The 12,150-nt window shown below is 34.8% G+C and overlaps 1 protein-coding gene across 4 annotated transcripts in view; it reads right to left on the reverse strand.

Annotated features, from left to right (window-relative positions):
* Positions 1 to 12,150, reverse strand: part of WRN (WRN RecQ like helicase) — a 152,321-nt gene that overhangs the window by 22,286 nt on the left and 117,885 nt on the right. For all 4 annotated transcript variants that reach the window (XM_074383899.1, XM_010348683.3, XM_074383900.1 and 1 more), the window contains 4 exons: positions 9,888 to 9,963; positions 9,534 to 9,646; positions 7,187 to 7,301; positions 3,048 to 3,179 (listed from right to left, as the gene is read on the reverse strand). In XM_074383899.1, the coding sequence (XP_074240000.1) occupies positions 3,048 to 3,179; positions 7,187 to 7,301; positions 9,534 to 9,646; positions 9,888 to 9,963 (436 nt within the window). The remainder of the gene's footprint in view (positions 1 to 3,047; positions 3,180 to 7,186; positions 7,302 to 9,533; positions 9,647 to 9,887; positions 9,964 to 12,150) is intronic.

Here is a 12,150-nt window from a genome sequence, read left to right on the forward strand (position 1 = left end):
CACTGTATTAAATAAAACGAAATCACCCAGCTTTACTAAAGAATTCAATCCTCACCCCTCTTTCACTTTAGAAAGCCATTAGTGGCAGAGAAGTCATGCTCTGTAAGTCTAATAGTTGTCACAATCTCTGAAAACAAAGTAAACTGTAACCCAATACTCTATACACTTGAAATAACAGATGATGCTTTGGTTACACGAATTTCCTAGAAGACAAATCCTAAAATGCTTAGTGATAACACAAGGCTCCAGATGCATTCTATAAAAGGTTTCTCAGAAGACTTTAATAGGTGTTTGAAATTGGCTCTATTCATAAAATAATAATAACCACGGTTTCACAAGGGCTGTCAGCGTTTTCCTACTATTGAACTTCGCACGAACAGTGCTACATATTTATACAGTTATTTAAACAAATGTGGCTCCAAATACATTTTAGATACTTATTAGGTAAAACATTCTTTGAAACACTCAGAAAGCTTAGTCACTCAGCTCTTATTTCATGATTCTCTCTTTCAATACATTTTCAAAGTCTGAATTTAGACTCTATTTGCATGAATGTTGACACCTTCACAAAATGGAGCATTTAAGGCAATGTTTTTCATCCTTCAAAGGTAGGTTTTAAATTACTTTCATTAAATGTCTACTAGAAAAGTGTGCACCATGTGTGCATAATATCAGGGTTATTTGATACCAGGTTTCAAATTACCTCCAACTAATTGTAGCATTGCTCCTGATTAATTAGTCCTAAGCATGTTTAATTCTGTGGTTAACTGGCAAGACCCTCTCAGACTCCTGGGAGGTAAGGATAATTAAACCACCATATTATGCAATATAATACAACCAAATAATACCAAAAGACACAAATGAAGATATAACAGTCTTCACATCTTTAATCAAAAATACATAAACTAACACATGAAACCTCATATGATTGCTGAGCATTAGAACACACTTGATTCAGAAAATCTGGAGACAATGCCTAATTTTCTTAGTAACTTCATTTCTACTATATATACATGGTCAAATTAGGCATATATAGGCATATTTAACATGTACATATAAGCTATTATTTACATACGAAATTGAACTTAAAATTCTCATTTATTATGTGATCTATTTCAAAAATAATATAGTAAAATTATTTGGTTTCTTGGGCAACGGCCTCTGGAAGGAACTTCAAAAAACGTGACTGTCAAATTAGAACATTTATTCAGTAAGTAAGATAAGCTATGGACTGGTTATTCTTATTTATTTTTAAATTAAAAACCTGAACAAAAAGTGTGTAAACAGGCACTAATGAATGGAGCACAGACAATAAAAAAGCAGGCATTGGACCATATCGCTTGTTCCAAATCAACTCAATGTCGAGATGATGGGAACTCAGACTTAACTGGAAGCCTCATTCTGTCCCATTCCATTAAAACTTACTTTCCGGTCGGGCGCGGTGGCTCAAGCCTGTAATCCCAGCACTTTGGGAGGCCGAGGCGGGTGGATCACGAGGTCGAGAGATCGAGACCATCCTGGTCAACATCGTGAAACCCCGTCTCTACTAAAAATACAAAAAATTAGCTGGGCATGGTGGCGCGTGCCTATAATCCCAGCTACTCAGGAGGCTGAGGCAGGAGAATTGCCTGAACCCAGGAGGTGGAGGTTGTGGTGAGCTGAGATCGCGCCATTGCACTCCAGCCTGGATAACAAGAGCAAAACTCCGCCTCAAAAACAAACAAACAAAAAAAAAAAAAAACAAAAAAAAACCTTACTTTCCATTTTATATACAAAAAAAAACTCAACAGTCTTAAAGATTTATCTTAGATCAATAAAGAAACATTACATATGGGCCAGGAGCGGTGGCTCACGCCTGTAATCCCAGCACTTTGGGAGGCCGAGGCGGGTGGATTACGAGGTCAAGAGATCAAGACCATGCTGGTCAACATGGTGAAACCCCGTCTCTAATAAAAATACACAAAATCAGCTGGGTATGGTGGCGCGTGCCTGTAATCCCAGCTACTCAGGAGGCTGAAGCAGGAGAATTGCCTGGACCCAGGAGGTGGAGATTGCAGTGAGCCGAGATCGCGCCACTGCACTCCAGCCTGGGTAACAAGAGCGAAACTCCGTCTCAAAAAAAAAAAAAAAAAAGAAAGAAAAGAAACATTACATACGGTCTTTTTTTTTTTTTTTTTGGAGACAGTCTTGCTCTGTTGCCCAGGCTGGAATGCGGTGGCACAATCTCAGCTCACTGCAACCCCCGCCTCCTGAGTTCAAGCAATTCCCAAGCCTCAGCCTCCCAAGTATCTGAGATTACAGGCGCGTGTCACCACACTCAGCTAATTTTTGCATTTTTGGTAGAGACAGGGTCTCCCTGTGTTGTCCAGGCTGGTCTCAAACCCCTGGCCTCAAGAATTCTGCCTGCCTTGGCCTCCCAAAATGCTGGGATTACAGGCATAAGACACCACATCCAGCCTATGTATAGTCATTTTTTACAATAATTAGATTGTTCTCAAAGAGCATCAAAACAGTACTAGAAGAGACAGAATGAAACGTAAGTTTTTAAAAACATATTTCCAGTTGTTTGGCTATGCTTCCAGAAATCCAGTATGTATTTTTTGTACACAAAGAATATGTGACTAAGCATGCATATGCACACACATATACATCTGTATGTTTATTTTTCTCACTGTTTTGCACCTTCCTTTTTCTTAATGTATCTTGAGATTGTTTCTTAACACTGAGAATATTTATAGTTTTTAAACTATTAGTCCCATTTTAAAATACGGCTATTGTAGTATCACTGAGCTACAAATATGTTTATCAGTACTCCAATACAACCTCTAGAAGATATTCATGGTCAGACTCAACTTGCTGCTGTTACTTAAATATGGAGGCTTAACAGAAAAAGAAAACAATGTTCTCTTTCAAAACTAAAGATAAAATGAGATTTATTGTAGGGTTGGAAGAAATTGATCCCATCTGAGCTTTAATGCTGAAAAGCTGATAAAACACAAGTTTAAATAAACTAAAAAAATTCCCTGTAACTTGAAAGTAACACTTACCAAAGGCATCTTCTTTTCTTGGAATAAAGAGTATGTGATGGCCACAGACTGTGAAAGTGTGCATGTTTTATTTTTTGCCACCAGACTCATCTTCTGTTCTTCTTGAGGTTTTGTACTTGAAAAGAGGTCTGTCTACAGAATTTGAAATGTAGCACAAATGATCAGCAATCTCAACATAATAGAATATAAATATGACCATTAGCCATTAAGAAAAAAATAACACAAGTTAAACCTAAGCAACAAATAATTCCCTTTTTTATGGGGAGCTCAAAAAGATGCTGGATTTTTAACGTATTAAATTAAGAAGGTAAAATAAGGCTAGATCACACACATTTTTAATAAAATATTTGTAAATAACAAACATTTCCTAGTCTTTAACCAATAAGAAGGACTACTGAAAAAAGGAACTATAATGTGATCCACTCTGTCTTTAAATAAGTCCCTAGTCCCCTGGAAATGAATACCAAATGAATGAGTGAATAAACAGAATCAATATTTGAATTTAGATACTATAATCACTAATATAAAGAAATATAACATTCTCTCTACATATCTAATTTTAAACGATACATCCCAACTAGAAATCTTAGTATTCTATAAAATCTTAAATATGGTTCCTTAAGAAATTTAAGAGAAAAAAAAATTTAAAGAAAAAAGGGGGAACAACTGAAAAACAAGATTAACGAAAAATAATTATATCTTTTTAGAGGCTGAAATTAAGGTAAAGAGAAAACTATTTTTTTCACTACACATAAAAGGTAAATTAAAACAGCATACTACAGTCATAATAAAACCTGCAACAAACTAAATTAATAATCTAAAGAAGAGCCTAGTCTCTTGATGAGTAATATTGGTATCATTTTGATAAGGTATTTATCATGTGGTCTACTGTATTATGTATACATGTATGAGGAAATGTGTCTATGAGCTTTTCTTTTGGAAAGAAATTTACTTTTTGTTTCCATACTCTGTTACTAGGGAGTTTAAGAAATTTATTAGTTGAATATTAATTTACTGCTTGGTGAGAAACATAAATGTTTCTGTTTTACTTTTTACATGCTATATAGATGATGCCTAATGTTAGAATTTGAATTATCTGACCCAAGGTAATAAAATGTGCTTGCCAAACCTGTTGGGGGATTACATTTTACACGTGGAAGAATCTCAGAGCTAAACTCTCACATCAATACAAAAGACCGTATCAATCAAATAACCCTAGCAGTGGAAATTTCATGTTCTGAGCATATGGTGGACGTAATAAAACAGTCTCAAGGGTTGCATGTTTCTGTTTCTATTTTACAGCTTCAGAATAGCTGCATTTTGCAATTTTTAGGAATCCTATCAAGCCAAAATAGGTATTTACTAAGTAAGCATTGTTGGCTGTTCAGATTCGTCACCCCACTATGGCATCGCCATGGTCTAGGCTGGCATTTCAGTACTCATCCTCACAATCTCAGAAGTCGAATGTGTCTTGTTACAGCAGAGTTGCAATATCCATCTGTTGAACTTGGTTTATGTGTATGTGTGTGTATATATATCTGTGTACGTATTAGAAAGCAAATTCATTCATTAATTAACCTCTGAGGCATACAACTGGACAGTTTCACTTGGCCCAACCAGTATGTTCTGTCCTATATAGAAGCCAGCACACCTGAAAGTTGTAAGCAAGTTTGGAATACAACAAAGACACTTTTTTACTATCACCCAGGCTGGAGTATTATGGTACGATCATGGCTCACTGCAGCCTCAAATCACCAGGCTCAAGCAATCTTCTTGCTTCACCATCCCAAATAGCTGGGATTACAGGCTAGTACCAGCATGGGTGGCTAATATTTTTTTTTTTTAAATTGCTTTTGTAGAGATGGTGTCTCACTATGTTGCCCAGGTTGGTTTCTAACTCCTGGCCTCAAGCAATCTGCCCATCTTGGCCTCCCAAAGTGCTGGGATTATAGGCATGAGGGCTTGTACCTAGCCATAAAGGAACTTCTGAACTTAAGGCACTATGCCTTAAGTAGTCTCTAATAACAAAGATTAAGTTGAGGCATTCTCCTTGCCAATTAAACTATAATATTCAAACCTAGTTATCGGAAAAACATCTTTTTATCTGAATAGTGCTTAGGTAAGCTTTGCCAGTATTGCCTTTTCTATTTGTATCTTTCTATAATTGACCATCTTTTTTTTTAAGGTTTATTGTGGGAAATATCAAACATATACACAAGTCGAAAGAATGCTAAGATGTACATCATCCAGTTTCAGCAACTGTCACTGATAGCCAATCGTATTTCATCAACACCTTCAGGTATCTTCTAACTACCCTGCCCCTACCCCTGATTTTTATATATATATAATATTTGTACATATTTGCACCATATATATTCATATAGTCTTTTATCTAGAGTATGATTTGATTAGATTTTTGCTTATTAGAATCACATTGTAGCCCTACCTTCCTAAGAGTATTACTTCAGATTACTTTGTCCAGTATTTTAGATATCCCTAAACCCTTTAATTGTACATTTATGGATATCATTATTTTATTCCATAAATTCTCCAAAAACATATTTATATAAATGTATTTTAGCATATTTTTCCTAAATGGCCACCTTAATGTGTTTAATACACATGTCATATTATGATTTTTAATGTGTATTATGACAGCAAGAAATTTTACTTAAAATTTAAAATATATATATATCCAAGGCTAATGAAACTCATTAAATAACAAAACTTGCTTAATAAACATTAAAGTTGATTCATTTTTTTTAAATAAATGGTTTCAATTTGCAGAACAACCCAAATATACTTTCTAATCACAGAAATTAGCAGTCATCTTCTGTATCCAGAAGGTTCATAAAGGTTTCATTCCTATTATGAATACCTTTTGCCCTACTTCAGTTTCCCCTCCTGAAGGGGAGCTGGGAGAGATCATTCATTCATTATAAGTAATATCACTAATTCATAAAAGAAGATACTACTGTCAAGTGTCCAAAGTGAGGGAACTTATTCAATTACTGCTGGTAGGTATGACAGTCTTTATCAAACCATTAAGACATTAGAATTTCATTTCCAAAAACTCAATAAGAAATAAGAATTTTCACATGATGTCTTATATAAGAGAATGAAAAAGAAAATTTAAAGTTGCCAAAGATATTCTATATCAAAAGAGGGAAATGCTACATTGAAAAAGCAGAAGGGTTTTCTACTTATAGTTAAAGAAATATTTTTCTAAAGTAGGATCCAACTGTGCCTGCCCAAAGCTTCCAGGAGCTTCTTGGAAGTAAAACATAATCCCTTAATACTGCCTTGCATGTGTTTAACTCTTCCAACGTTTTACACTCATCCCATGTCTTTAATTTTTCTAATGTCATCTGTTGTTTCCTGGATGTGGAGAGGGAAGGAAGTGTCATTTCCATGGTGTAACTGAGGAAGCGGAGACCCAAGGAAGTTAAAGGACATGTGCAGGTTCCCCAGGTGAACAACTGTAAGGAAGAACTAAAGTCCTGATTCCCTGACTCCAAGACCAGGAGTCTCCCCTCTACCTCCCACTGCATCACCTTCTGCAGAGTATACACCATTGAGTCTAATACATGGAGTCTAGAGAAAATTCCAAACTTCTGGAAATGGTCACTTATGGCAGGATAAGCAGTAATAAAAGGATATGAAAGAAACGCTATTAAAACTGAAGAGAATAATATGAAATCCACTTACTATCAAAAGACAGCATTACTGGAAGGGGAGGGGGAATTAGAGAATATGCTAAACCAAAAGAAAATGGCTGAGCTCTTGACCAACTCATAGCAAAGACAACTTTTCAGCTTTAATTTCCAACTATCACATTTGAGTGTAAAATTATATTTTATCAACCTAAAATAATCTTTCAAATTTAAAAACAAAACCTCCCAACGAAACAGAAAGACATCAGCAGCCTGGACAACTACTTTTTAGTATCATCTTTAAAAGGAGATAACTGACATGTTTTTACAACAGATTGACTATAAAAACAATCTGAATTCATTTTCTAAGTGTCCAGTCTGAAAATGCAAATAAAGTGAGAAAATGTTGCTTCTGGAGGATATTTTTGAAATGGCTACAAAAAAATGCTTACTCTCTAAGAGCTCCTGCAAACTACAGTATTTTACCTGAACACTATTTGTTTGGCAGAAATGTTTGATGACTTCCAATAGAGGGGCCAACATGGCAGCTTTGCCTTCAGAAACACCATCAATCCTTTTCACGCCTGCAACCGTAGTTGGTCTGTATTTAAAGACAACAACAAAAAAAAAGGTCAAGAAACCACTGCAACAGTATCACTCCAGCAATATAGCTGATGTTCAGCTTCATAATGACCTCAAAAAATGCATAGTTTCTCCAACAACCAAAACAACATATAATAGAAGTAATCATGTTTTCTAATTTCTTTCTTTGCTTTCCACCATTTAAAGATTTGTTGCTTTATCAACTTATGAATAAAAACGCTATTGCCCCCATTACCACAAAAACACACTGTTAACTGGTAAACAGGCCATTGTCATAAAGGAACAGGTTAACACCTCATATATTCACTTTATTACTGATTTTATTATTATTTTTATAGACATGAAAAGGAAAACTATGAGGCTCTACCTGGAAACAACTAAGAGGCTAAGAAAATCTCAGAAGAAAATCTCATTCATTATTATCTTCTACAAAGTATTTACCTGTAACAGTAAATCTGCCAATTCCTTCAGAATTTTAGCTCAATATTTTTTATTGTGTCCAATATCCAAGAAACCATATGATGCCCTCTTTCTACATATCTGCCAATCTAATGATTATTCTTTTTCATTAAGTATCTCCTATGAATATTAAAGTATGGTCTTAGAATATTTATTTTTTAACAAAAGAATTAGTGTCAGATGTAGCACTGTATAGTGTAGTATCATTAGAAAATTCTGCAGTCAAGTAACATCTATTGGATGCAATTTAGTGACAGAAACAATTTTTTCAAAGGAAGCAAAAGACAAATACAATTACCAAGCAACTATTCTTGGGAAATAATTTCCTCTAAATATGTAATGATCACCTTGTGTTTATGAGGCATTGTGCTAGGTGCTATGGGAAACACACAAAGTGATGAAGAGCTAATATCTTTATTTGGAGTTTAAAATCTAGAAGATATAATAATATATGTTTACCACTAATTACAAATATATATATATATATATATAAAATTGTGTGTTAAGTGCCAGAGAAGCATCTTTAGATTTCATCTGAAAATCCTTTATGAATTCAAGAGAGAGAAATTACTTGGCTGATAAGATCATGAAAGACCTTATTATAGCCCTGATAGTAATAAGGCAAGAAACAGCAATACAGCAAGATCTTAAAGAATTTCTTAAAAGGAGTTTTGAGGAATCAAGGAAACTACAAGGTACAAGCAACATGGTAAATAAATATATGGAAGTTGAAAATGGGTCTTCAACAAGTGGTAAACAATCCAGGTAAGATAAATCATTTCAAATTCTGTCACGTAAATGAAAAAGTAAGTTTAAGTTCATAAATGGAGGACCCTGAATTCTAAGCTAGAAAGAAACCATTTAAGTAAAAGTATGATACGATAAAAGATTTAATTTGGCACTCATATATTGGATGAAACAGAGAGAGAGAATAAAGGGTTAATAGTTAAGATGTTCCTGAAATTGGTCAAGGGAAAATAGTCAGAACTAATTTGGTGTCATGAGGGAGAAGGAGGAAGGTGTAGACAGGCAACAGGGAACCTGTTTTACAAAAGGTTTGAAAACTATTTAAATAACAAGAGGCCAGGTACAGTGGCTCACACCTGTGGTGCTAGCACTTTGGAGACTGAGGCAGGAAGACTGCTTGAGCTTAGGAGTTCAAGACTAGCCTGGGCAATATGGCAAAACCCTGTCTTTACAAAAAATACAAAAATTAGCTGGGCATGGTGGCATGTCTTGTAGTCCCAGCTACTCAGGAAACTGAGGTGGGAGAATAGCTTGAGCCTGGGAGGTCGAGGCTGCAGTGGATAGTGATCACACTACACTCCAGCATGGACAACAGAGTGAGACTTGTCTTGAGAAAAAAAAGAAGAAGAAGAAGAAGAGGAAGGGGTTTTATATTGGAGGAGAGAAAATTCGGATCAGAGGTTTTAAGCATTAGGAACCTCTGACTAGGAATCTGAAGGTATGATAATCAAAAATAAAGAATCCAAAAAGGGAAGTTTCGCATTCGAATAAAATGCAGGGTGGGCAGATAATGAGTTAGATTTTATATATGTTGAATCTGATAGTTGAAAATGTAGCTGGTTTTTATTTATAAAGAAACATGGTACTAAAGCTTGGCAAAGAGATAAGGATCGCAGCAGGGGAATCTGAATCGCCTCCCAGATGTGACAGTAGAAGCCATGGTCATGTTATCAACTTAGATATATTTTCCAAATCTATTTTGTTAGAAGGAAATAAATGAGAACACATGCAAAAGATAGTTTACCTCATTTTGGCCATATCCAACAGTATCTTGTTTGTTGCCAGAATAGCTGGGGGAACATCCATTTTATTGGCCTGTTTCTGCCTAGCTTCTACCAATTTGCGATATAATACAGTCTGAACAAAAAACAAAGAAGCAACTCAACACTTTAAAAAATGTACATAGAAAGATCTAGTCCTTTATTTTTAGAGCTTCAGATACCATATTTTTCCTTAAAATGAATACAAACTGAAATATAAACTCAGACTCTTAGCTCAAGAACAATTTTTAAAATATTGGCAAAATACAGAATTTTAAGAATGCACAGAATCATAACTACTCCGTCATAAACTAATTGCCCGTTTACAAAAGACTTACCTGAGTCTCTTGCTCTTGTGCCGAAATAACAGGCTCTGAGGCACTGTGAAAATTTTCCAGTGACTGCACCATGATACTAAAATATTTAAAAGAAAACAAATAATAAAAACTTTTCTTTTTCCTCATTTACTTTCTATTTTATAACCTAAATAAGAATATCTTTCCAAATCAGTACTAACATTTATTCTTCATGATACCAATAAGGTAATTTGCTATTTAAATGACAGCAGCCTAGATTTTAAACATTTTGGATCAAATACATTCATTATAACGGTAAAAATTGCAATTTGAGTTCATTACAAAATTGGTGTGTTTGAAAAAGAGCATTTGTCCCATTCTTTTCCTCAACCAAATGCTTTTGAAAGAAAATATTCTTTTATCCATACTGCAGATGGCACAATGACATCTTTTAATTTACTGGGATACAATAGGTATTAACCAAGGTTTCTTAACCTACTGGTATACAATTTATGGTCCTTGCTATAACATCATACATTTTTGGTTGGTGGGGAAGAAAAAACAAGAGGAGAACAAGAAGCATTCTTAGAAATTAAAAATTTGATAACTACAATTAAAATGTCACCAGGTGGGAGGGGATAAAAGTCAAGGTAAGCTCCAAATGAGTAAACAATGAGAGATTGAAATAGGAAAAAAGAAAATTAGGAAAAGGACCACTAAAACCGAAGAAAAACAAAGACAATCATTAACACCAGGAAAAAAATAAAGGTAGTGGTGGCCATACTAACACAGTGGGGTTAGTAGTATGTATATAATATTTGTGTAGTTATAATAATATAAATACAATATTATGTTATCATATTAAAAATATATAAAAACACATTATTAGTATGATGAAACAATTATATTGGTAGGGGAATGAAGAAGGGAAATCTACCATGATAGGAAGTCAGTAGAAAATTTCTAACATTGGTAGGTCAAAAAAAAAAAAATAGTACTCTAACTGTGTCATTCAGAAATAAGAAGGCAAATGCCAGAGAAATCAGCTGGAAGATTTGAAGATGACAGCCTCTATGAAAAAAAGTAAAGTGGGTTTGGGAAGAGTGTGGACTAGTATGCTTGTCATAAGCCATTAATTTCCAATTAACTTTTTAAATCAAGTATAGATATTATTTTAATGAAAATTTAAATAAACCTTAAAATAATAGTTACTGATATATAAGCATCCTGCTCACTTCTGTACACAAAGCCCATATATTTAAATTAATCTCTGGACTACTCCATAGGTATCCCAAACTCAGTATGCCTATCTTGATTTTAATCAGAATCGACTTCTTCCAAACGCCGATTAATGTCAATATTTTGACCTACTGTCATGAATCACAAATATTCTTCATGACATCTAGAATAGTGAATATTTTCCAGAAGGTTTTCTGGAAACCCTCTTAAAAGCCTTTTTTTGAGCATCACTATCTATGGAAGCTAAAGCATTACAAAATGTATTTCTTAAATAATAATACTTGAAAGTGAATTTACTTCTTGATCCATAAGCTACAGACTGGATGTTGAGTTAGCAGGCATGAGAACAACATTAATCTCCTTGTATGTCTCCATTATGGCTCTTGGTGACTAGGTGTTGTCAGTAATATTTTGAAAGGAATCTTTTGTCTAAGAGATTTCAACAATGGGCTTAAAGTATTCAATAAACTATGCTACGAACAGATATCATCAAGACTTGTTACATGTATGTAGCACAGGCAGAGCAAATATAGAATAATTCTTAAGGACCCTAGGATTTTCAGAAGACTAAGTGAGCACTGGCTTCAACTTAAAGTCACCAGCTGCATCAGCCTCTAACAAGACAGTCAGCTTGTCCTTTGAAGCTTTGAAGCCAGGCATTGACTTCTCTTCTCTAGCTATGAGAGTACTTGACAGCTTCTTCTGGTAGAAAGCATTTGGTCTACATTCAAAGTCTGTTAGTGAAGGTACCTGCATTGATGATCTTAGCCAGATCTTCTGGATAACTTGCTACAGTTTCTGTATCAGCACTTGCTGCTTCACTTTGCACTTTTATGTTATGCAGGTGGCTTATTTCCTTAAACCTCACGAACCAGGCTCTGCTGGCCTCAAACTTACTCTGTAGCTTCCTCACCTCTCTCAGCTTTCCAAGAATTGAAGAGAGTTAGGGCTTTGCTCTGGATTAGACTTTGGCTCAAGGGAACGTTGTGGCTGGTTTGATCTCCTATAGAGACCACTAAAACTTTCTCCATATCAGCAATAAGGCTGCTTTGCTTTCTTATCATTG

The sequence above is a fragment of the Saimiri boliviensis genome, chromosome 13 (assembly GCF_048565385.1).
Source record: "Saimiri boliviensis isolate mSaiBol1 chromosome 13, mSaiBol1.pri, whole genome shotgun sequence".
NCBI classification, from domain to species: Eukaryota; Metazoa; Chordata; class Mammalia; order Primates; family Cebidae; genus Saimiri; species Saimiri boliviensis.